Source organism: Labrus bergylta, chromosome 5 (genome assembly GCF_963930695.1).
Source record: "Labrus bergylta chromosome 5, fLabBer1.1, whole genome shotgun sequence".
In the NCBI taxonomy this organism is placed as follows: domain Eukaryota; kingdom Metazoa; phylum Chordata; class Actinopteri; order Labriformes; family Labridae; genus Labrus; species Labrus bergylta.
In genome coordinates this window covers 7,959,244-7,986,449 of record NC_089199.1, presented here as the reverse complement: position 1 = coordinate 7,986,449, position 27,206 = coordinate 7,959,244, and the positions used below count along the sequence as shown (strand labels likewise).

Sequence of the window (27,206 nt, the reverse complement as noted above, 5' to 3'; positions counted from 1 at the left end):
CAGGTCTACTGGGAGTTTAATTCAACAGACTGTTCCATCTCTATCTAAGGTGGAGATCAAACATGGCACCTTAAAAGAATTTCATGAACATTTCTGGGATTTGCAGAACAGAGCACCAAACAGTTACTTCTTAATGCAGCCCAACAGGACAGCTTAAAACACTGCTTGTTAAAAGATGCTAAATGTGCCAGTTGTGTGTGCCATTAAATACAGTTTTTGTTGCTTCTTCTCATGAAAAAAAGTTGGCATCCCTACAAAAGACACATCAGCTTCCTCCTGTCTGTGTTTGATGTTGGAAGCAAGACGAAAGATCAGAGTCGGTAGCAGCTCTTGATCACAGCAGAAAGACTTCTTTTAGTAAACTGACAAACAAAATCAAACCCCGCTTTAAGAAACTACTGAAGCCGTCAGTCTTCTTTCCTCTTTTGGCTTAGTCTCTACGACATTACTACAACTATAAAAGCACCATTAAGCCGTTTTTTAGGGTGAAAGAGACAAACATTACCAGGTTTCTTAGTTTTTTAAACACAACAAAAAAGGCAGGTCTTAAGGCTGTCAGGTTTCCTGATCTCTCCAGACTATGTGGAGGGAAATGAGTGCATAAAGCACTGGAAAGCTGCTGGTATTCACGTTTAAGTCTGTATTGTGTTCATGGCTTTGTTATCACCAGTCAAGTAGGAAAACAGTCATTAAACCTCACTGGCAGAAGCTGAGTCCTAAACAATTAGGGCCAAAAAGAGACAGAAATGAAAGAGAAAAGATAAAGGAGAAAAATTGGAGTCCGGTGACAGCGGAAACTGACGATAAAACACTTTTGCCTTTTTAAGCTGGATCCCTCTGATGATGGATAAATGGACTGTTCACTAAAGCCAAAATAGCTTTTCAGACTAATGTGAACATAAAAGAGCTAAAGACATTAATACAAAAAAATTAACAAGTTATTAAACTGATAGTTTGAAATGTTAACTTTTATTGAGGGTGCCCACTGTAAATCATTCAGATGATACGTTTTTTATGGCAAAGGCTTTTAAGTCATTAACCATTTATTTATATATTTATGCTAGGAGTGTGCAATATACAGTCAAAGATAATATCTTAATTTGTGTTTTAACCATGCACAAAATGACACGAGTATGTCACTAATTTTTTTGGACAGTCAGCACACATTTACTTGATATGATCAAGCCTAGTAGGACAGACTACTGCGCATGTGCAAAGAGAACACATGCAGTCTCCAAGCATCACAACAAGCTAAGAGAGCGTAGTTACCGTGAAGTTAAAAATTAGTTAACAAAACACCAAGAGACAAAACACAAACAGCACAAGCCTGAAAATCATCATTGTGATATTTAGTTGCTGGATGTGGCTCAACCCATACTTTCATGGAGGTGATTTGGCTTCGAAAAGACGGATGTTGCCTAAAAGTCATAAATCTGCAGACTGTTTTGGAAAGACAGTGATCAGACAGCTCGACAACTAATTTGTTTCATCGTCTGCGAATTAACCACCGCACATAATATGATAATTATGAAAAGCTTCAGGAGTGAGCGGACGACCACGACCAAGCAGCTCAGGTAGCGGCAAAACAAAAACATACTCAGCAAACTTTGGCAGAGTCATTCGGGAAAAGAAATAACAAACCCTGTCACCAATTACATTGCAAAGGATATAGTGTCAATTCAGGTGGTCAAGAAAGAGGGTTCCAAACTAATTCAGACTACTTTGAACCCAAGATACACCCTGCCAACCCCAGTTTGAAATGCTCTTGTAATAGTTTTTGTTGGTCTGTCTGCAATATTTTAAGTAAATCATGTGGGCCACTTTCAAACAGTTTACCTGCACTGTTGGATCTCAATACAAAAAAATAAAAATGTCAGTGTTTTTGTGTGTGATTGTAATAACTTGAATGAAAAGTTCAAAAGTTTTACTGCCCTTGTCAATAGGGAGGCTCTGCATATTGTTTGCCTTTGAGAAGGCAATACAAAGCTACTGTTCTGGACAAATGGTCTAAAAACCCTGGAGAGGAAATGGGTTTCTACCTGATCCAAATGGATGTGCTCAAAGGATAGGACAGGAAATGGATTGTACTGTAATTAATCAGCTGGAGATAAAGATATTTATATATATATTTTGAATATTGGGATAACTGCACATATTTTTCAGGAAGACTTTCAGCATGTTCCACTTACATATGTACAGGTAAAGTGACTAAACTGTTCCTGGCTTCCTTCTCACCTCTACACTTCTACCTCACAGCTAGTTAATCACAAGTAAAGTGGGAGTCACATTGTCAGTTTTGAAAAGTTGCAGAAAAGGTTGGATACACAGCTTCATAGTCCAACTCTGTAGAGGTTTGGAAGGAAGTTTCTAAACCTGTTTGATGATATGGCAAGCAGGTCTGATGCTTCCATGTGGCATTGAATATATATGTCAATAGATGAGCTTTGAATACACAAAGTCCTCCAATAGATGTGGGATTTTACTCCCTGTTTAAGTCCTCTTTCGTACTCTTTAAATAAAATGTGTGTGGTAGTTAACGGCTCATCGTAAGTCAACACCTTCTGTCAACTGGGAAAATAAGCTATAAAATAGAGGAAAGAGGAAAACACCATTGTTGTTGTGCTTCATTGAGGATTGGTTAGCCAATAAGAATCAGCATGTGGCTAAAATAAGGCCAGAGTTATGCACTGTATGTGCCTGCTATTCAAGCTTCTGCTGGGGTTTTTCAGCGAGGCTGCTTCTCCTGTGCCTCCATGATAGATGGCTCATGATGGAAGAACCTAAATTGTTTAATAAATGTTTATTTTGCACATTTTGCTGCTTCAATGTTTTACTATCCAAATATTAACCTGCCCACAGTTAGTCTAGTTTTTTCATATTTTACCACATAATATAACAGGACTTGGTTATTTAGTTAGCGAGGGAGCTAAGATTAGCAACAGCCAAGCCTGCCCTCCTAAAGAGTGTGAGAGAGACACAGATTTTTACCATGGAACTGCTCTATACTGTGCTTTCAATGGTCTTACCTGGTTTGTTTGATTTGTTTTTATGGGCTATTCTGTGGAAATTCTCCCAGTTAACATCTTTACAAGATTCAGCAATGATGGTATTCTAACCTGAAGACTAGCTCAACATCACCAAACAAGCTAGCTCCCGCTCTACTTACATGTTGCTTACATATTGCCAGAACAAGACAGCATATTTTCTCCCTTAAGGACTTCTCTGTATACTGTGTAATGCATCAAAGGTAGTAACACAGGGTTGATGGGGGAGACGATATATAGCATTGGAGCCTGCAGGTTGGAACAGCGCTGTGTGTGTATGTCTCAGTGAGTGTTCATGTAAAGCTCCTGCTGTGTGTTTGCATGCTGTGCCGCTTGCTCTTCAGGAACGTTGTAATAAAATATGAAATCACACATTTGGGACCCCAATATTACGCAGTTGCAGATGCAAAGTTTAAGTACAAAGGCGTAATGACACAGAACTTGGTCACAACCAGACAAGCATTGTGCTATTGTGGATACAGTAGCAATGTGTAAAGTTTGACAGATTCACTTCAGACATCATTTGGCCAATGCTAAAGAGAGTAATACTGACTTTTAATGTTAAAATGTTTTATTCTTTCTCTTTTACTTGTCTTTTTACTGTTCTGTTTGTTTTAAAAAGGAGAATTCTAATTACTGACAAAAAGTTGCCAACAATGATCATCGAGGGAATATTCTGAGACGCAGTTTTGAAGTTTAGAGCCTGCCTGCTCTTTGTATAAAGCAGCTAAAAAATAAAAATGAAGATATTTGACAGAATAAATTGAAACTGGGCATGTGTGTTCGATAAAGCTAGTGTGTGTGTGTGTGAGTGTGAGTGAGAGAGAGAGAGACAGAGTGAGAGAGAGCGAGAGAGAGAGAGTGCACCTGGTGCTGGTATAAGTCTTTGGTCATTTCTCCACACCAGTTTAGAGAGTAAGTGAGAAATTGCGAGGAAGAACAGGGGTCATTAAACTTTCAGACACCACTATCCTTTGCAGGTTTAATTATTTTTAAATGTGTTTAGGTGTTAAATGAAGCTGCGTTGGAGCTAAATTAAATTCCACAGCTATCATTAGAAAGGTTTCTATTAAAGAACCCTGTGTTGGGAAATTGGCTCCAAGAGCAACTTGGCTCGATAAGGGCAGGAATATTTCTAATTTCCAACAAGCTGCACTCCTTTTGACCCCAGGGGTCCAGCAAGGGAGCAAAATAGCCCATTAATTCTATGTGAAAGCAGGCTGCTTGTGAAAAGCAGAACGATATATAACCTCTGATGATTTGTCTGAAAGAAAAGTCCAGCTTACAAAGTACCCAGTCCAACATCCAACTCTGTTTCAGCGCGGCACAAAGATCCTGAATTATTAAAAAAACAATGTCATTCTGGAAATAATTGGCCATTCAAACTCTGTACTTCAACCCATTATTTCCATTTCTGTAAACATAACACATCCAGCACAAAGATACATACAAACGTAAAGCTAATAATAGTAAACAAACCACTCTCTAATCTTACATAACAATATCATATTTAAATCAAAGAAAGACCAATGTATATTTAATGTGCTCATACATGCTGACAGTATGAACTAAAATACTTAAACTATTGGCAAACTTCAACATGAGAGTCTTTGTTCACCTGGTGTTAATTAATCCCTTTACACAGAGCCGAGCGCAGAGCTAAGAAAAGCAGTTTAGAACACCTTTCATCCGCAGCAGGCCTGAAATTATTACTGTCTTTATTCACACTAAACCCACAGCTCCAGGCTCGCTCATTGAAGTTTCACAGTGTATGAGTGATCAGTGGTCAAGTTAAACAATTAACCTTATTTACATGTTTTAAAATATTCATGAGGAACGCAAACTTCAAGACAGAGAACAGAGAGACACAGCTTATCAGTCTCTGAAAGATGAGAGGTTTGTAAAAAGTGTGCAGATGCTAAATTGATGCTGAAGATGTGTGCCACTGTTTATACTCCCGGTGAAAAAAATATAATGCAAAGGAGCATGTTTCATGTGTGCTGCAAATTATGCAAAAATAAACACTTTGATTTGAATGTCACATGAACTGGCCGTAATTCTGACGCTTCAGACGCTAAGCCTCCCAAACTCAGAAGTGTGCATTGCCGGGAAACTCTCTGACAAATAAGTTATTACAAGCAAAATGGCAGAATCCAAAGAGCCTGCTTCCAATGAATAAGATCATCTATACAAGGGGAAGGAGTTGTTATGGTTCTCATGGTGTAGCTGAAGGACGTGTAAGAGGGAGAGTTGCTGGCACAGGCAGAGGTCGGATCATTGCATCAATGCTACCTGTTGCTTATCTATTGGAGTATTGTTGTGTTGCTGTTTCCCAGCATCGTTGTTTGTTGCACATTTGCAGACACAGGCTGTAAAACACTGAGGTTCTTTTGGTGCCTAAACAGACAGATTACAAGCTGCTCAAGTTTCATATCTTGATCCATCAAAGAAATAAAAAGCAATATGCATATGTATGACAATGTGGTTATTGAATATGAACACTGATGCAACAATCAAAGAGTACATTTTTTGTTGCTTTCCTTCTCTACTTCCCTCTTGTTTCATCGAACTCTGCACCAAAGGGATCTTCTGAACCCAAAGCAGAACTCGTCTGACCTCTCTCTTCCTGCATCTGGCCCCCCGGCCCCGTCCACATGCTCTAATAGAGATGTTGAGCGGAGAACACAGTGGGGAACGAGCTAAAAGTCTCTTGGAAGAAAGAAGCAGATTATATATAGCCACTGATTAAGGCAGAGATGGGAACATGACCTACATGCATAACAACATTTTCTCTCACTTTCTGCTGCAGAATGAGCCTCTGTCCAGGACCGGGACTCTACAACTGGGAGAATAACTCTAATTATAACTCCAGAGTCAGATTTCAATGCACACCTCATTAATATTTCTCTCATTATTGGGTTAATAATGTTTTTTTTTACAGGCCTGGGGAGAGACGGTGGCATGCCAGCAAACCTCCGCTTGCAGCACACCTGTCATGCAGGTAAAAGATGGACGCTCTCATCCATTGTACCAAATTGCATTAGATAGAAGTTGAAACAGATAAGTCCCTTTCACACAAGGGCCTGTGTTCTCAAAATAGCTGCTCCCCTGGGAGACTCACAGGGGATGGGGGGAAGAGAAACAGAGAAAAAGAGAGGTCTTTCTCCTCCCTCATCAATCTCTCACATTTTGTCCTGCTCATGACGACGGCTGCATATCTGTCCGCCTCCAGCAGCAGGGGATGTCAACACACAGTTGCAGGGAGTGCCCCTCACTGAGATTCAATCCAGATCTTTCTATCAGTAACCTGAGGTTGATTTAAAACCCCTTTCCCTGGCCAGAGACATCGCTGATTTTAAAAGCCAGTTAGTCCCTTTTCCCCTCATCTCTCTCAGCTCAGGCACTTTATCTGAAAGCTGCTGCGCTGCTGGTTGGACTCTCGCAGACACGCAGAGGACACAGAGAGGAAGGTTCACACAGCCCAGACCAGTTAAAGGCAATAACTATGGGTGTGTGTTATTGAGATTTTCACAGACTTATGATGTTGCTATCGCTAAGTTAGCTGCAGACCCGGTGAGAGTGAATGGAGAAAAGTCGACCGGATCACCTGTGTTCCCAACTCGGTCCGTACGGATCACGGATCAACTGTTTGCTGAAGCACCAGAAGTAAACAGGTGTGCATGGTGGCTGCCGCTCCGGTGTGTGTGTGTGTGTGTGTGTGTGTGTGTGTGTGTGTGTGTGTGTGTGTGTGTGTGTGTGTGTGTGTGTGTGTGTGTGTGTGTGTGTGTGTGTGTGTGTGTGCGTGCGTTTGCACTGCAATATATGTTGGTGTGTCTCAGTGTGCCCCACGATGCTCACAGACATGACAGCAGAGAGAGGAGCATGAAAAAGTAGCTGCAGCAAGGCTATATCAAACGCGCTTAATACTCATCGCATAGTTTTTTATGACTTTTTGATAAAACATTTACCCGCCCTGTGGCCAATAGCCCTCTGAAAAGTACTCGCCAAACGAAAAATCTACCCGCATTTGGCGCTTGGCGGGTGTTCATTTTGGACCCTGCCTATGCCTAATGGTAAAGTTGGCCACTGCACATGCTATGAGTTACTCACGGAGGCAGAATGTCGTCCCTCCACTGACCCGCCATCAGAGGTAGTGACAGAGGCGAAAGAGGGGGAAAGAGCTGGGTGTGTGTATGTATGTGAAGGTCAGCGCTGTGTGCTCACATGTGGTGCAAGGCTGTAATGCAATGTGAATTCACACACTGGGACACCAACACCAAAAAGTAATAATAGCAGACCTTTGTTACAGAACTGTTGCAGAACTGCAATCTGTAGGCAGCCACTGTAAAATGTGAAATTTGAATTTTCAAGCAAGGAGCTATAGATGAATCTGTTTGCAGACTTGAAAGGCAGAGATCAGCATCAGAACTTTTCAAACAGTTGCAAAATGTCACATGTAGACCCAAATGATAGACTACAGACCCATTCGATGGGGACGCCTTGTCTAACTACTTTTGTGTTTGTGTGCAGCCTGTCGCCTGTAACTCTTCATGTAACAGCTCTCTGATGGCTATGCCTTCATGCTCCATTACCCCCTGCTGTATTGAAACAAGGTCCCTTCGAAAATGCCCAAAATGACGATGTCTACTTTTGTAAATACATTTCTCACACTCTGCTGTGGTAAAAAATATAGTGCAATTACTCGGGCTGCTTCACATTAAAAACGACCCTGTGCTAGATGGATTCTTTCAATCTGAAGAAGCAGGAATAGAAAATGTTAAGTTTCATTGAAAGTTAATTAAAACCACTCTGATACAGCTTTAGGAGAGTAAACAATGAACAGTGAGTTTGTTATGAATAAAACCAATGTCCCTTCTCAATGTTGTAGTACATGTTGAAATATTTCATGTGGCCCCTTGTGAATGTGAAGGCAAACTGGAACCAACACACAAAATTGAAAAATGTCTTCTGACAAGAACGGCTGGACACATTTTAAGACTCTTAAAACTCTATATAGAGTAGACATTAGAATTATGTTGATTTCATGACAAACTTAAGGTGAACGTCAATGAGCTTACATATAAAAATAATTTTCTCATCATGGAATGAACTAGTTAGCCTATGGAAATAATGATATAGGGCTCTATTGTATGCCCTGCGTAAAGCTTGCAGCAAAGGGATCTTTCCGATTTCCAATTTCAATCTTACACAGTTGTCATTTTTTACGTACCTACTCTGTTAGCGCCCAGGGATGTGTTTGTCTTAAATGAGGTGTGGACAGTTGCAAAGTTGGTGTGAAGAAAACAACTGCACCATACACTAAAACATGCTCTAAAGTCTAATGTCTGAGCTCTTTCCTGCTATTTATAAGGAGAATTAGAAAGATGGCCAGACCTCTGAGAGTTCTTAACATGCTTCAACTGCACTTGTGCCATCACCACCAACTCTACAATCTAATAACAGTGCATCAGGTGATACATGAAAATTCAGTTTTTAATGGGACAAAGGGCTGGGATAAGGCAACCAACACCAAGCTCTCCTTTATGTGCTCACACCAGTTTGCATTCTGTCTAAGACAAGCAGAAACACACACAGAAACAAACACATTCACACGCTGTCATGCAACAGAGAGTTGAGCTGAGTTGAGTGCCACTGACAATCAAGCCCATAGATATTGATTCTGACTGTCAAGTGTCTATTTCAAACGCATTAGTAATGAATGTTTTGAGCCTACCTTTATTTGATGTTGAGAAAACAGAACATTAGTTTACATGGATCTGGTCCAATCATGTTGGCATGTCTGGAGACTTTTATAATTAATCAGGATACACTTTAGTTCCTTATGCACAAATGTCCACCATGTCATTCTGATCATTTCTGAATTGGTCGAAATGATCAATGAAATTTTTACTGAAATGCTCTATCAACATATTCCATACAGTGTCCTGTGTTTGTTCTGTGTGCAAAATGAAAGAAGGGAAGATAAAAAAGCTGAGTAGAGTTCCGTCTATTTTAGATTATAGACTGACATCCTACGTGTAAATAACATCACACCGGCCTGCAGGCTCACTTGGCTTTCCAAGGGAATGAGAGCTGACAGACTGATTGGTTTCATTCAAGTTACGGCCAAAATACACCTATGTATAATCAAGCAATTTAAGACAAACTCTCGCACTGGGAGCGCCCAGATTATGCACTGTGCTATCTGACTGAAGATAACCAGTGGAGAGTTGTTGTCATATCTGTGCTCAGTTACAACAGTCTCAACTCGGTAAGCATGTAGGATAGCTAGCTAATTGGCTTATGAGCTCAGATAATGAAATTTAAGGTTTTTAAAGAAAGACTTAACAGCCTCCATCTACATAAAGTGGATCGGAGAGTTAAGATCCAGTGAATTGCAGATATTTGTTTAGGTTATTGAATGTGTTTGTAGCAGAGAGACAATGAGTTGATCATTGAGTAATGTTAGCCCACAATTGTTAGCTCGTTAGTAATAGCCGCAGTAAGCTAGCAAGTACGGTAAGTCTGTTTATCTTTTGCAGAGCTGTTCCGATTGAAGAGAGAGAGGAGAGTGCACAAGAGACTACATGGACTGGATTTTTTAGTTTGCCTAACATAATGTACTGCATGTTTTAGGTTCTCCCCCGTGGTGTTAAATGTCCATTGACAGATGGGTTGTGTGTGACCTCATCACCTGAGCATATGTTTCCTGCAGCAGGTGAACAGATCGACAGGCGACAGGCAGAGGAAACACTGAGCCTTGTAAAAGGCTGCTGAGTGTTCAAATGATGTTGTAATTATGCACAGATTATCACTCACTCACTGCTCATTAAAGGAAGTAAAGGAGGAGGGCATGGGGGGGGGGGGTTCTCATACTGTACTGAAGCAGAAGAATTTTAACATATTTTCTATTCTCACCTACTTGATTGTGTTTGCTTCATGTGGGTTGGAGTTCTACAAAACAAAGGATTAACTGTACCTATTAGTTTCTGTGTTTCACATTTTTAATAATTTATGAAGTTTGTGAGGGGGAAGCCTGTGTTGTGGTTGCTTTGATCAAAGTGTAGGGTATGCAAGCAGAAAATGTCGATTACACAAACATAGTCTAAAGTCAGGATAAAACAGCATATTTAACAGTATCTATCAAAGAACACACATGTTGGTGTTGTCTGAAGATCTCTTAAAATAAGATGTATGATGAAAGTTGTTTGTCAGAATTTGTTTTGAAAAGAGGAACAGACTGAAAATACAGTGTGCCTTTCCCTTAAGACTTGGTTTTAGATTTCCCATATTTAATCTGCTACTGAATATGTCCAACATCATCTGCTGGCTGCATTGTTTCAAGTGCTGGGTTTTTGGGTCAGGATTTGATTGGATATCGATTGGATATTGATCAATATTAGGGCATTTGGCCAATTATCTCTATCAGCATTTATTTTACCAATTTTGACAGAAAGGTTTTAATATTTTGTGTAAATGCATATCCGTTCCAAATATCAGTTATCATCTCATGAACTACTATCGGCCCTAAAAAACAATATCGGTCGACCCCTAAAATCAATGTGCTTGGACATTGATTCAATAATACACAAAGATGACTGAAACAGACAGATAATTTATTGCAGTGCCTTCTGATTCGTTAAATAATATGTGCAATATATTAATGAGTTTAGAACAAACTGACTCCTAAATGTACGTTACAGACAATGTTTAGTCAAGTGGAGCCTCTGCACAGTATGGCAGAACCCATAGTGCCCCCACAGGACTGAGACTTCATAAAATGGAAATAATAGATTTCAATATTTTCCGAATCCACGATGCTTGGGAAATTTATTGAAATGTAATATATTTCAATGTATTTTAATGTATTGTAATGTATTGATGAATCGATTTTTTAGCTCAGCCCAACTCTGTACTTGTTTTTATAATTAAACAAAAAAACCTTCATCTTTATCAAGAAAGAATATTATATATATATATATATATATATATATATATATATATATATATATATATATATATATATATATAATATATTACATAAAATGATTATGTAAGCCTTGAACATGCATCATGTGATAGTTTTCCTGAATGCAAATGTGTGTCCTTGGTAAGTGATGAGGATTATTATGTTGTAGACTGTCAATGAAGCTGCCCTTTTGTGAGTCGGGCATGATGGCTCCACATTCAAAGTCATTGTTCAGGGTTTACAACAAACATAGTGCCTCACCTTGGCATTTCTGTTCCTTTTTATATGAAGTACAAAAGAACTCTCTTCAAACACTTATAATACAGACACACACAAACACACAATTTTGCACAGTGCTTTTCAGGGGATGTCAGGCAGTCTTTTCATCCCACTCATAGGCATTAGAGGGAGTATTGTCGGTAAATGTATACTTTACTTTTTGTTTGACACTGATAATTACTAAAAGAATAAATGATTTTCCAGAGTTTATATTTCTGAAATAAAGACTGTAACTTCCTCTTAACGGACAGAAAAACATTGAACGTTTGCCAGCCAACCATGTTACCTCTCAACAGGGAAACTAAACACAAAGCAGGAGTAGGTCAAAGTAAGTCTCAAGTCTGGAGTCATGTCCAAGTAAAGACAAGCAAGTCCCGAGTCAATTCCAGAGTCCTAAACTTTAAATTTTGAGTCTTAAATAAGTCATTAGCACTCTTGACCTAAAGAAATGCCATTTTAACAGTGTAATAATCTAATATGATTAATTGATCGTTTTTAGCCTACTTCTTTAAACAAATGATGATGATGATACTGATGATGATAAGTAATCATTTATGCTAAGCACTAGTAATGTAAGATGTACTGTTTGTAAGTACAGTTCTTCATAAATGTATTTATTGTCACCACTGAGTGTAAATGGTGCGACCACAGGATCAGCCGCTAAATATGTGAGAAATAATCAAGAGTTATTATTCTGGAATGATTCTTTACAGCGGGATTCGGGACGCTGACACAAAAATGGGCAGGGTTCTTGCCACACCTTCATGAGGTATAATACTTACATTTCCCTTAACTTTCCCTTTAACTTCAGGGAACATAACTTCAGGGTTTAAATTTCCAGCCCCACTGATTTATTTAGTGAGCCTGTAAGGTATCTTAAGCTAGCTGTCAGGCTAACGTTATCTATCGCGTTTTTTGTTGACCACCTTGTAGTATTTTTTTGAAGCGTACAAAAATGTTGGTGTGTGAGTCAGCAAACCCACACGATGCTCTGACATGCAGACAGCAGAGGAGCAGGAAACTTTAGCAGAGTAATAGAGGAAAATATTGCCTTATGACAAGACAGGCAACAGATGGCAAGAAATGACAAAGGACGTCACCAATTACATGCAAAAGAGATGGTGCTAATTCAAGTGGATGAGAAAGATCAATCTTGAATAGTGCCAATTCATAACAAATGTTATCTTGAGACACTTTACAGAAGAGCAGGTAAAAAGTCCTGATTCATTGTTATGTTACAAAGACCCAATGTTAATCTATCATGAGCACAGCATGTTTAGTAAAGTTACAATGGCAAGAAAAAACTTCCTTTTAAGAGGTAGAAATATTGGGCAATACAAGACTCATGATAAACAGCCATCTACTGAAACTACTTTGGACTACTTTGGACCCAAGATACACCCTGCCTAAAATGCTCTAAAAATCATTTTTGTTGGTCTCTGTGCAATATTTCATTATTATTTAAGTACAACCTGTAGGCAAATCTGACATTTTTACTCATTACTCATTCTTCCATTGTTTGATCTCAATACTTGCTCTTGGGTTTTCAGTGTTTAGGTAATATATTTACTTCAATGACTTAGTTTAAGGTTAATAGATAAGACCTGTTTGTCTAAAATATGTTTTGTAATGGCTATCAATAACAAAATAGAATATTATATTAACAAAAATGAGCTAGTACAAAACAAGACTTTGACAAACACATTTTTGAGGGATGCAAAATATAAATTATCGTTATCAGCAAAATCCCCAAAATATTATTTTCTGTCAATATTGTACACCCCTATTGCACAGTCCAAAGGGTTCCCTTTTTATGACAATGTAGATCATCATAGCCATAGAAATTGTAACCTCAATTTCATTTGAATACTAGCATGACTATAAGTATGACTATAAGTACAAGAGTTAAACATTGCTACAACTATTGTTAGAGTTTATAGTGGCTATGAAAAAATCTCAATTTAAAAGAATTTCAGGAGAGACAAAAATCAAACCATCCTTTTCCTGCATGGTCGTGCTGCCATTTTCAACTATCCTCAGAAAATACATATGGATAAACATTGGAATTATCATGTCAGTTTTACCTACCTGTACACAAAAGCAGCATTATCAACAAAGAGAGGCAGAGAGAATAAATGATTTTTAGGGGCGCTCATAACTATTCTTTCACTGTGCATTCATAATAGAGTACCACTCTGAGCCAAACTTCAAGAACACTCTCAAGATCAACTCGCTATTCGTGGCTCTGAATCTCAGCTTGACTGTTTGAAGGATGAACAGAAGAGAGAAATCATAATAAAGGTGACAGAGAGTCTCTCATCGGACTTTTCTGCTTGCAGGCACTCAGCAGATATCTGCCTTTATAATGCAGGTAAATTGATTTCTCACAAGTCATTTTTTAAGGCTTAATGCCCGGGCCATGAATGTGTTGCTTGTATAGTGGTCTCAATTTGCAGAAAATACAGAACTAAAGTTCAGAAAATCTAATTCCCGTTGTGAAACAACAAAACTGGACCACTTCATTCAAAAATAATGGGGGATCAGGTCCCCTATAGTATACATCACTAAAGTTCAGAGGTGAAAAAAACACAACGTTGGTTTGTTGGTTTGTTGGCTGAATAAGATTTTCCCATAATTGCTTGCTTCCAACATCAGTATAAATTGATGTTGATATATGTCATGCTTCAGGCTATAGGTTGTGCTTAAAGGGATACTTCACCCATTTGCATTAAGCCTTGTATCATTAGAAACCTGGTAGTATTTTTGAATGGTCGTGCATCCCGCCCTCATTTTCCCCTGAGATGGGAAATCTTTGTATTTCTAAGTCTGAAAAGGAGCTTCCAGTGACGCAAAATGACGATTATTGCGTCACTGGAAGCTGTTGCGGTTAGCGGGGTGAAACTACAACGCTAGTTCCTCATATTTTCGACCACTGAAGCTACAGAACAATCACAGATCAGTGGGTGGGAACTCATTCCTAGAATTGAAACTTAACGTCCGTCATATTGCTTGGAAGCTATGCTAACAGGCTCTATGGAGATAGCTGATAATGGCGACCGCCGGCCACCAGGGCAGCAACCATCTAGCGGCTATACTGCTATATTGCTGGCCGCCGCCGTCAAGCTGGGGCGGACTGGTAGTGTCGGTGCTCTCACTGTTTGCCTATGGACACAGACATAGAGTCTGTTTTCTGCCAGGAATTTCCAAGATCAATTCTGGAAGAAATCTCGGAACCAGTTGAGGAAATGGCCTTATATGTTGAAGTAAATATGTTTGTAAATGTTTTCATTACTATATTTCTACTGCTATACTGTATATTTTGGAGAAACTGTAACGATCGAATTTCCCTCTCAAATTAATAAAGTATTTCTGATTCTGATTCTGAACTAGAGGATGTTAGTGGGAGTGGCCTGCGGTGCTGTGCATTCTGGGATTTGGTGTCTTTCATCCACATGAGCCAAAAAGACACTTTCTGCCTTTTCTCAGCCAAGAAGGCACCAACTTCAAAATGTATTTCACATTTCTACTACATATATGACCCAATGTGAATACAGATTCATGTTTCAACGGGTGAAGTATCCCTTTAAAATCCGCCAAAAAAGCTCAAACTGAATGAGAAACAGTTCTTCATAAAGCACCAAAACCAGTGTGACATGTGGGCATCTTTTCAAAATTCTGATGTTTTGCATGTATTCAAACACTGTGTCCTTCTTCAGCGAGCTCTAAGTGAGGCAAACTAAATGTCACGAGTGTTTGTGCTGCTAGAGAAAATGCTACAATGGCGACCCTTCTCACACTGTCCGCCTAAAATAAGCTGTAGCATGAAGTATGAGGGCAGTCTTTGCTATTGCTTATCTGAAATTCAAATAAGTTTTCATGAACCATCCATCAATCAATACATCTGGCTTCAAATAGCACAAAATAACTATAACATTAGAACCCATAAAAACATACATTTATATAGTGCAAGGTTCTATCACAAACATGGTTTAGCTCAGTGAACCAGATAAAGGATGCTTCCAGCGTGTACATGTGTATGAACCTGGTGTGTGCTGTATATCTGTTACTCACCCCAGCGTTGTCATAGTGACAATGGTGTACCAGAAGGAGGCCGGGATGCTGGTGAACTTGCTGGAGCTGGAGCCCTTCTCTGCGTAGAACATGACGGTGGCGAAAATGATGATGGCCATGGTGAGTGAGAAGAGGAGGAAGCCGAGCTCAGAGGCGCAGCTCTTAAGCGTATAACCCAGGATCCTCAGGCCCTGCGAGTGACGTGAGAACTTGAAGATTCGAAACACTCGAAACACTCGTAGCGTCACAAAGGCGCCGCTCACGTCCTCATTGTTGGTCATCACCAGGCCAATGTAGTACGGCAAGATGGCTACCACGTCAATGATGCTCATCACTGAGCGCATGAAACGGTAGCGGCTAGGCGCGGCGAACAAACGCAAGAGATATTCCACTGTGAAGATCATGACGCAGGCTGTGTCCATGCAGAAAAATGCCACTGTGTAGCGTTCGCCACATGGCATGTCCTTCTGGTTGGCGGTGGTTCCACAGGGAACCGTCTCCACCACGTTTGTGATGACAGAGATGGCAATGAAGAAACCAGTGACATAGTAGAAGACCAGGGCCATTGTGGAGGTGTGGGGGTTCTCAAAAGCTCGCCACATGGTCTCCCTGAAAGTCATGTTGGGTGGTTTCACGTCCCTGTTCTCCTCCTGATCATCCTGCAGGCGCTCCAAATTTTCCCGCTTCCTGTCCTTGTACTCTTCGTAGCAGCAGTCTCCGATAATCTCAGGGATGATCCCGAAAAAGGTCAACTCCTCATCATAGGCGGAGATGCACTCATGACGAGGGTAGTGCAGCTTACCTGTTCGGTAGAAGTTGAGGATGCTCCTGAAGGCGTCAGGGTCGCGGTCGAAGAAATACTCCTTGCTCTCCTCGTTGTAAAAGAAGTCTTTCTCTGTGCTGCCCAGCAGGGTGTCTGGGTAGCGGTCCAGAGTGGTCCTCCAAGTTTGGAAACGGCAGCCACTGACATTGAGGATTATCAGCTCATCCTGTCTCTTGCTGTTGTCTCTTGGTGCGACAGGCATGGGGCAGTTGGCAACAGGCATCCAGCCTATCGCTGCTGCCCGGGCGAAAGGGAGCCACGCTGCTACTCCATTTGCCATTGTGAGTCTTCAGATTAGTCCTCCTCGCCTTCAGGGTCGACTTTCCTCAAATTCAACAGACATCTGAGAGGAAATTTTCAATAGAAAAAAAGGAAATATAAAGCTGCACATTAAATTGTAACCAAATTATGTTTTTTTCCATATTCTTTATCACTGAAGGAAGCAGCAAAAATTGCATCACATTTTGAGAAGTACTTTCAGACACTCTCCAATTATTTTATTCCAAATCCACTAAAACCTGCCCCATATGGCAGACCATTTCCTGGGAAAAGCTGCTATTTGGGAGCAACTGCAGCACAATAATCAGGTAATCAGACAGGCAGCTACACGGGTGAACTCTAGTCTCATTTTGGTTCTGTTCAGGGTTCAACCTATACTTAAAGTACATCCTCAACAGAAAGTCCAGAAGTGAAAAATGTTTTTTTTTTCTCTATGAATTTCTTCTACTGACATCTAAACCCTGTTACAAAGTGCATACACCACTGTGAGTGAGTCTGCATTTGCAAACCAAATTACTAATCTGTTTTTGGACCAGATCCCACATTAGGAAAAGAGAATGAATAAATACATTTAGATGTATAGTGAGTAAAACGATGCCAGTAGGTTAAACAAACAACATTAGCGATGAGTAATGCCACAGTCACAGCCACAAACCACCGCATACCGAGAGGCTGAAACTAACCTGTTGAATCGGGACTAGAAGGCAACAGCTGCACATTATGGTCATGGAAATGTATGTAAGCTGGGGAATACGCTATTTCACCGCTTTTTCCGGTGATTAAATTTGACATTTAGAAGGCTGCAGTCCTATAAAAAATAACCTGTAGGCTACCTATTCAGTAAATTTGTCATTGAAAGTTATTTCCTCTAGAAGCTCTAGTTTATGTTTGAACAAAAGTATCTAAAACGTGAAAAATGATAGCTATGTAACTAGCCCTCGTTAATTAGTTGTTTCCATGCACGTGCAGTAGCTGTCTCACAAACGCCGTATATCACGTCAATTAATTTTGAACCAATTCTCATAATAATCTCTTAAAAAAAGAGTGAGATTGATTAGTAAAGGGCAAAAAAAAACACACTCACCTATAAAAGTAGAGGGAGGGGGGGGGGGACAAACTCCTGACTCTTCCGAAGAAATTCAGAGTTTCTTTAGAGACAGAGCACAGGTGTGTGAAGAAGAGCTCGAGTCCATCCAGCGGGAAGCAGCTCCTCTCCTCGCGCGTCTGTCGGTCTCTTCTACAGACTCCTGCGCCGAGCAGAACCCCAATAACGCGGCAGAAATGAGCGAGTCTGAGAGAGCCCCAGACTCAGGAGAAGAAACAGTCTGCAATGCAGCAAGGTGTGTGTACGTTCAAACTGGATTTTACATCCTTGCTTCCTTTGTTTTACTCCTCAGTGTTTGGAAAGTGAAGAGGAGGAGGAGCGCGCCTCCTTTTTCTCCAGCACTGACTACAATGTGCGTCTCTCTCACTGTGCAGCTCCGTGTCATCAGTACTCCTTCCCTCTGCCTCACTTTAACAGTGACAGCCACTTTGGTCACATTCAATATGTTTTATTGATTTTTAAAGTAGAAAATGCCATTGTTGGTTAATGCGTGGTACTGTAATAAAAACTGTAATTCTAAAGTAAAATCGTTATTACATTATAATATATCAGATACCAAAACGCTTCAAACGAATACAAATAATCGAGTTAACGAATACTTTAAAGGAAATCCTAGCACACTTTTCCATTGTCAAGGGTTTTAACATAACAGGATAAAACTTATTCAGGGCCCAGGGCATAAATGAGGTATAGGGCTCCCTACAACCCCCCATTATTTCTGGCTAGAATATAACAGTTTGTATCAACAGACACCTCAATAATATAAAGAGGGAGAATATTTTGATTTATGAAGAGCATTCGTAGGCAATAAGTCTGTTTGTATAACATGATAAGAACTGGATATAGCAACCTTGACGTCAGCCTCTTGTTTGCAGGCTAACATTTTCAGGTTGCACAGCAATCATACAGTGAATCATACCCTGAATTATTTTTATTGTACTTTTTTCTCTGATGGACCCATTATCAAAATGAACAGCAGGATTTGAAACTGGTGATTAAGACATTTTTTTTTCTGATTCTAATAAATCAGAAAAAACAATTTTTACAACTGAGAGGCAAGGTCATTTTCATACCTGTTACAATACAATCATGATTATTTTTTCAGCACCAGCCATAAGAAAGTATACAAGTTCAAGGTAGTTCTGCTTTTGCTTCACATTTGAAATTTAGATACTTTATATGAAAGATTCATATTCAGGATTTTTATGCCTTTATTTTGAAAGTGGATAAAATCAGAAATCGTGAAAATAGAAAGTGGGGAGTGACAGGCGGGAAAAGTCATAGGTCGGATTAGAACCTAGGTCGCCCGCATGGAGGACCACAGCCTCTGTACATTGGGTGTGCGCACTAACCCCCGTAATTTAGATACTTTGCCATTTTATATTTGCAGTCTATGGTCGGTAATCCCTCTTTTAACAATCCAATTGAGCAAGTTGTACGCTGTAAAATAAATAAAGTTGAGAAGCATAGAAGGAGAACACATTTGCTGACACTGTAATGCAATCTCTGTTGTAGCAATCTGTTGTTTCACTGGTTTTAAACTGTTGTCTGGTTGTAAACCGGTTACTTGTGAAACAATCTTGGTTGCCATGTCCGTATGGACTCTAAACTCTAACTTAATTTCCCGGTCTTATTGCTGTTGGAGCTGTAAACCAGAAAACAGGAGATATTTTCTTTTATATCGGTTTTCCACTTTGTCTTCTTCCCCAGAGGCTAAATTGACAATAGAGAACAGCTGGTGGGTTTACAGATTATGACTGTTCATTTAGAATGAAAGAGAATCAAAATAATGAAGCAACTTTTACATTGTTTTATTTTTTAGATTTGATCTTGCAGATACTGTTGTCTGCCTTCTTGTCCCAGGAGGGTAATTTGTTTTCACAATCAACACATGTTCATATCTCATTAAAAAAACGACATTATATGGAATAAATACAATTGACATATGGTTATACATATTAACGCTCTCAAATGTAGCCTATTTACAGACTTACAAACACACAAGTATAAAAATCAGTAAGGTACTATGTTCAGAGCTGCTAGAACAGAAGGGACTAAACTTGTGCCAGAGCTGGCCCTCTGCCATCTCTCCCTTGATTTGAGTCCAGACGGAGGTAAAGTGAAGTGTGCACTGAGTGGGTGATCAGTGTCATTTGCTATGCTGAGTGCTGTGAGTATGACTGCTCTGTTGTTGAGGTCTGAGAGGTTAGGTGAAAGGGGGCTAATGACTTTGGAAACTATACTTCTGATACTGTTCAGTTGTATCTTGGTTGAAAACAGTCAGCTAGTGAAGAAAAACTATAATATAGAACAGGATGAGTTGATTTATGTGTTTAGAGTAAAAAAGAAGAGTGTGAGGAGATTCAGAGAGTAGTCACATATCGCACAGATTCTTCTCTCCCTAATTTTGGATCGTACTGCTTTGGTGCTGGTAGCTGATTAAAAACACAGTATCTAGAAATAAGCAACAAAAATACAATGAAAATAGATAAGATTTGAACACAGGGACTACATTTGTAAGCATGTGGCATTCCTAAGCTGTTTAGATGACTGATGAATAAGGGTGTGTCAGGAAACGGCAGTAAATCCACAATTGAGAAGTTTGACTGACTGTGTTTTTACACAACTAGAAAAAGCTTCTACTGCCTCTATAATATCGACATTCTACATTTATTTTTGATGGTTAAAGGAGCAGTATGTAACTCTGACACGTACTGTTTAACTTTGGTAGTGCAGTCCAAATTTAAAACAGTGGAAAAATGCAGAGGCTTTTTTTAGTTTTGATAGAATCAGTTATATCTGAAGAAGTTCACTTGCCCACTTCCATTGCTGCAACACCTGTTGGTTTGCTGTGATAACTGGTCTCATTTATGGCAAACCGTCCAAAATGGTCGTGTTGGGTTTCCTTAAAAGTGCCTCCTTTCTCTAGTCCAAACAAACTCTCACCAGACTAGACTGGAATCTAAACAGAAGGAGGACATACTGGCTGCTGCGTTGTTGTCAGAGAAACCAGCACTTCAACAGAGCAGGTTTCCTTGATATCTGATTATATCATAAGGTCATTGTATGATTTAATTTAGTAGACATCTTACATATTGGACCTTTAAGAAACAGATCAAAATTGATACTGATGCCCCTATATGACCTAAAAATGCAAACAAAACCATCAGTGAGAAGATTAATCATTATTTTTAAATTCTATTACTGCTGTCAAAAGGTCGGTGTCAGACAAGGAGATGTCCTGCACTCTACAGAAAGAGCTTTTGTTTGCATTTACCACAGAAAAGCTATGAACGTTTGAGAGCATGATAATATTTTTCTTTAGAAAACATGACTTCCAAATGTTTAGGACCTGTTTTGACCACAGGGGACGCCAAGATCAAAACAAATTTTTCAGTTGAGTTTAAGTAGCGCCAGGGGCGTGTCCAGAGGGGTGGCCAGGGGTGGCATGGGTCCCCTAGTAATCTGATTGGCAATGTGTCAGGACCAAACATTGCAAGTTAGACTGCGCAGGAGTTTTCATGCACTTTTTTGAAGTACTTTAAATTGTGACTTTGAACATAAATCTTCTTTTTGTGTCTGCACACATAACAAAACTTCAGACTACCCCTGCATAAGTCAGTTCCCCAGTTGGGCCACCCCAGTCAAAAACGCCTCGACACGGCCCTGAGTAGAGCCAACTGAAAAATGCTAATTAGGACCATTCAAACTGAATATGCTATATACAGATATACATATATATACTGGTATACATATACCAGTATCACATGCAGAGAACTGAATGAGTAGGTATGTAAAAAACATCAGTGAGGATGTCAGCAAGATTCATATTAGTCCAAAAACAGAACTTCATATAGTAAGAAATAAAGAGTTTATTTATGAAGCCAGGTACCATAAAACACACCTGCCTTTAAAGGTCTCTATGACATACGACGCCCTCAGAAAAAAAGGAAAAAATCAGAACGTTAATGGTTGACATGCAGCAGAGCTTTTGTGGCCTCTGATCAGTTACCTGCTTTTCTTGGTAAGGCTTTTCATCATGGCCTCAAATATTAAGGGTAGTACTGCATAACATCAAGCTCAGAATTGTTCAATATTTCATAGCAGCACTCATTAAAGATGCAATAACTTTAAACTCAAATGGTCAGATTCAATGTAGTTTCTTGCAAAATGATTAATAAATGAACTAAACTATTTCAATATGCAGAGCCTAAGGATAAAATACTCCAAAATGTGTGAGAACAAAATAGATCCAGAGCAGACTTTTCTAGAGGTTGAGGTGTCCAGCAGAATTGCAATCAAAAATATACTTCTACTACGTGGTTTGTGTAAATGTCTATCCACAAAGCCTCTCATACCAGTGTTACAGTGTAAGACCAATACTAAAACGCCATCCACCATCATTTTCTCAAACAAGCCTTCAACATCAAACTTGGAGAAAAGCAGAGAGCAGGTTTCAAAAGGAGCCCTGTAGAGCCTCATCATCAGAGAGGAAGATGCAGCAACCCCACTGGCTCCCCCTCCTCTCTCTCAATTTAATTCCCGGCAGCCTGGGTCTGTACACACACACACACACACACACACACACACACACACACACACACACACACACACACACACACACACACACACACACACACACACACACACACACACACACACACACACACACACACCTCATGGGAGCTCTGAGGCTGCATGAGGAGGGCCTTTGAATGGATTGCCTTGTGTGTGGCCGTTAGAGGAGAGAAGGAGGCAGAGTGAGAGGAAAGAAAAAGGGAGAGAGAGACATAGAGAGGGAGAGATTGTGGTCTTGGTGTTAAGACAGATAGCCTATTGATGGACTCCAGTAGATTCAGATGTTCAGATGAAGTTCTGGCACAAGTAGTAAAACATTCATGAATTAGATCTTCGAGTATTTGTCAAGTTGCAGAGCGTCTCTTAAAAAAGAGGTTAGCTGTTTCTTGTTTGCATCGGGGGTCTTACAGAGCTGCCGAGTCAAAGAACGAGTGGGTTTATTTCTAGTTATTTTATTCTCTTCTTTTTTTTCAAACAATGATTTCCTTCTATTGCAGCAATAGTTCTTGTTCAATGACCATAGTCAACTACCAAACTATTAAAAATCAGACTACACAAACTGTGCTTCATGTAGGTTGCTCTAGCAGCTTCCCTGTGTACATTAGAGATATAAGCACAGCTTCAAGTCAAATCAAACGATGAAGGTTGATATCTGACATTGCCATCACTGTCCTCAGCAGATTTGTTCTCTCATTTGGGACTCTTTTTTTTCCTTTTCCTGTCACCTCAATCTGCCAAATGCCAATACTCCCTGCCTGCACTGGGGATACTTTTTTGCACTCTTATTCCTTTTTGTGCCATGTGCAAACCTCTGCAGTGGCAGCTGTACCTTACAGAAAAACACTTGTGTTCAATTTTTACAAACAACTTTGCATGAGATGATGACAGCAGAGGCTTTCAAATTTTCAACAGAAAAAAAAAGAGAAGGGGTATCTACAGTAAAGAGAATATTATGCTACTAAAAGAAAGGAACAGAATTGAGTGTTTTCAAGAGCAGGAAACTCATATATGATCAGCTTTGCAACCAATACAATATATGTGAGTTGTTTCTTTATTGCAACATTTCTTTTAGATGATACAATTTCCTTATTTCAGTTTTTTTTAATTCTTGCTGTTATTTTACAGAAGCTGCAAACTTTTCTTAAACAGTTATCTCATTAGCAAATCATTATTTTGACATATTTCTGAAATTTCTAGTTCAATTTTTTGAATTGATTTCTCTGATCTCCACTGATTTACAAAGGTAATACAAAGATGTGTGTTCCAACTAGGGTCAGACCGATATTAATTTTGGGGCCTATACCGATATTGATATTACGTAGAAGAAAAATCCGATACCAATACATTAGTCGATATCTTTTTTGGATCAATCTTTCATCTGAAGAGATAGATATACCAATTTTTTTTGTTGATCCCTCAAATGTCGTTATCAAACACTTGTGGAAAGATATACAGTACAATGAAGACAAGATGGTCACCCAACTGGAAAGTAACTACGCATGTATGTATATCACAGCTTGACACTCTGGAGGATGATAATGCTTAAAGTAATCCATAAAACAAACTCTGCTGGTGAAAGAGAACTGCTAGTGTAATACAATGATACTCAAATGAAATGCTATTTGGCTGGTGATAATATGGCAAATATGTTTGATGAACTTAGCCGATACAGATAGTCACCGGATATGCTAATATCGACCGATATTATGGGCTTGCCGATTAATCAGTCGGGCTCTAGTTCAAACATCCAAACTCACACAGATGAGGTGTAATTTAATATATGCATGTCTTCAACATTTATAAATGCAGGTATAATCTATCACTGCTTATCATGTATTTAAATCATAAACTGTAATTTTGCATAATTTCTGTTATAGTTTGTCATCCTTTTTCAGTTTACTAAAGCTAAAGCAATGGCTGAGATGTACAAGTGTTTTTCCTCTGGATGTCCTTCACCTGAGGCTGCAGCCCTCTGATTGGAAAAAAGCGACATATGATGAGTTGTAGCTAACACTCAGACTGACTCTGGTCATGAGTACAGATTTTATCTGCTGCCATTTATGTGAGCTGTTTCTCATTCTGATTTGGGTATATGGATTAGATCAGACCTCCACAATAAGATCTTGTATTTAGACATTAGATCATCATTATGTCAGGACCTGTCAGGGTTATTTCCATCTTCAGCTTCCTATCCTTCATGGTTTTCATGCTCTGACTAACAAGAGATTTGTTTCTATGTTATTCAGCCTTGGCCTTAATTCTGCAGGGAAAATAAAACATCCTGCCAGTTTGAAAGCAAATAGAGATGGGTTAAAGAGTAAAAAATACCTTGAATTCTCCATAGCAGTGTGCACCACCTTTTCAAACTGTAATTACCACATACAGGACAAAATACACATCTACGTACATAAATAATTTCCTCACCCCTCAACACGTTGCCTTGGTGACGTGTTGTGTGAAAATATGAAGCTTTAGAAACTTGAAGCAGGAAGCACTCATACACTTTACAATTAAGATAGAATACGATAGGATACTTCACAATACAATAGGAGACGGTACAATACAATATAACCCTTTTCAAATCTCCTGAAAAACTCCTGAAGCTTAGGCTACCCGGAGGCTATATGAGAACACAAACAGCCACATTTTTTGCGCGGACTTCAACCGTAGTTTCTCCGGCCAGAACCTTAGTATTTTTTCCGCAGAAAGTCAGAGTGAGCTGATGCGAGGAACGCCACAACATATTTCTCCGGAGAATTCACCTCGAGCTAATAGGAAGAGAATTACATTTATATACAGTGACTGCCGCACGGTGCATAAAGTGTCTGCATGTGACCACTATGATCTCCGTGCACGTAATTAAACGGCTGCATTATGTTTTCTGTTCGTCAGTATGTTGTTCTCCTCTCTTTTGTGGATGTTGTCATTCCATTGGATTACACATAGCATTGATATAAAGGCAAATATTCTCATTATAGCGTCGTGTAGCGGACTCTGTTGCTTCGGCCGCTAATTCCGCGTTGTTTATTTACGTCACGTCTTACCTTTTCCCACACCTAGTTTGATGACCATCAAAGTCTGGATGCCTTGGTGGTCCAGGGCGTTGAATAGGTCCAACAAGACTCTACTTTCATCCAGGTGACTGGGGTTTGAGTCCCTCAGGAAACTAAAGGTCAATGTAAAAGTCCTTGAAATTGCCTTTGTTTGAAGTTACACAACCTACCCGACTTTGATTTGCCAAATATGATGTGTTAGTTACATACATACATTGGCTTTACACATGTTGTGATGTCACTTGAGGCTATGTTTACTACGACGATGATGATTACATGTCTGTGATCAAGTGAAAAACAGTTGGAGACAATGAAAATGTTGGCGTGTAAAGACAGAAAGAATGAGAGTTTATTAGAACTATTTTGCACTCTCATTATATCTGAGGCTTGCAGTTGGAGGCTTTGTTATCTCTGACTTGCATTGTATTACACATCTGACTCTCCCTGAACTGTAGGCTGGCAGGTTTGGTGCATTGTCAGAGCCAGGAAGAAAAATAAATGGATTACAAAAAAGAATCCCTCTGGCTGCATGAAGTGTGAACCTTTCTTTTTTAAACTCTAAACTTTAAAGTCCCACAATGTTACGGGTGCACAAAGTTTAATCTGAGGAGTACTTTTTTAAAACTCTTGGATCTCCTTTCTTAAATGTAGTTTTGAAGTTGATTTTCCACATCAAAGCGAACCAGTATTCAACAAACTAACCCTCAGAACATTATTTAAAATCCCTCAATTCTGGGATACAATCTAAAAAGTATTGTTCATAATTAAATCTGTAGGATTTCACATTACATGTTTTTAAAAACAGAAAGCAGCCCTTGATATGTGACCCAAGAGGATGCTAATGATTTAGTATATCCTGTCATCTTTCTGCCAAGATCCAGTCAATTGAATATTTATCATAAGCAGGAAAGTTGGAAATAAATCAGGTTTGATGTTCTATACTTGGCAAAAATGGTCCAATACACCAGTAAAAAAGTGTTTTAATACTGAAATTCATGGGAGTTTAAAGGGGGAATTGAGGTAATGTTTCTTCTTTTTTTTAATCACAAAATGCAATGAATCCAATTTTAACAATCATCCAGATAGAAAGGTAGAAAAATAGATTATATTTAGAGGAAAAGAAACATGATGGCCAAGAAAAGGAAATAAGGGTAATGAGGTGGACATGGGACACAAGTGTACTTTAGGCAACACAGAGAGGGAGAAAGGGAAAATAACAAAGCAGAAGGCTAATAGAAAGAAAGATGGTGCTGTGTGAAGCTTTGTGATGAAAAATCATGTTTATCATAAAGAGAGAAAAGCAGCGCCGACCATCAGTCTGATGGAGTATAGACCCAAAGAGACAGTGTGGGTGTGGATAAATGAGTTTAGATGAAAGCCAGCAGCATTGATTATGTTTGAGCAGTTTTCTTCTGACTCACTTACAATCACATCCAAGCCATGGCTTCATTATCCAAAACACAAACCCCAGGGGAGAAAAAAAAGCATGAATCCTGTTGATACGACCTATTGTGAAAATGCAGAGAAAATGTACAAAGACAGAGACAAAGAGAATGATCCAATACAGTGTGGACCGACAGCATCAGGCTGCAGCTGCTCATGGAAGACATCCACTTAGAGAGAAATGATGTTCTATGTGGGAACCTCTTAGGCTTTGAGCAGCAGAGCAAATAAACAGTGCACAAAATCCAATGTGAGGCTCATCCCAGCAAACAGCACGCACAACACACATTCAAATCAGGTGGGGGAGGAGGAGGAATTAGCATATTTACACAAACTGCAGTAAGTATCACTGGAATTATGTATAGATTGCTTAATGGCAAAGTTTGAAAACCTGTTTGTTTTTATACAGCCAAAAGCAAATGGTTCCAGAAATGTGTGTTAAGTTCTGCTGCATTTCACAAATTACACATTAAAGATGTGATGGTACAGCACTCTAATGTAGATGAAAGTGATCTTTGCTAAAGTTGTTTGCATACTTTTTATATTTAATGGTTCGGACCAT

At 39.4% G+C, this 27,206-nt stretch overlaps 1 protein-coding gene across 2 annotated transcripts in view; it reads right to left on the bottom strand.

Annotated features, from left to right (window-relative positions):
- LOC109986197 (potassium voltage-gated channel subfamily D member 3-like) overlaps window positions 1-17,941 on the bottom strand; it is a 94,024-nt gene extending 76,083 nt beyond the window's left edge. For both annotated transcript variants that reach the window (XM_065954664.1, XM_065954665.1), the window contains exons 1-2: window positions 17,550-17,941; window positions 15,364-16,529 (exon numbers count right to left, since the gene is read on the bottom strand). In XM_065954664.1, the coding sequence (XP_065810736.1) occupies window positions 15,364-16,466 (1,103 nt within the window). In that variant the 5' untranslated portion in view covers window positions 16,467-16,529; window positions 17,550-17,941. The remainder of the gene's footprint in view (window positions 1-15,363; window positions 16,530-17,549) is intronic.
- Between the last annotated feature and the right edge of the window lie 9,265 nt (window positions 17,942-27,206).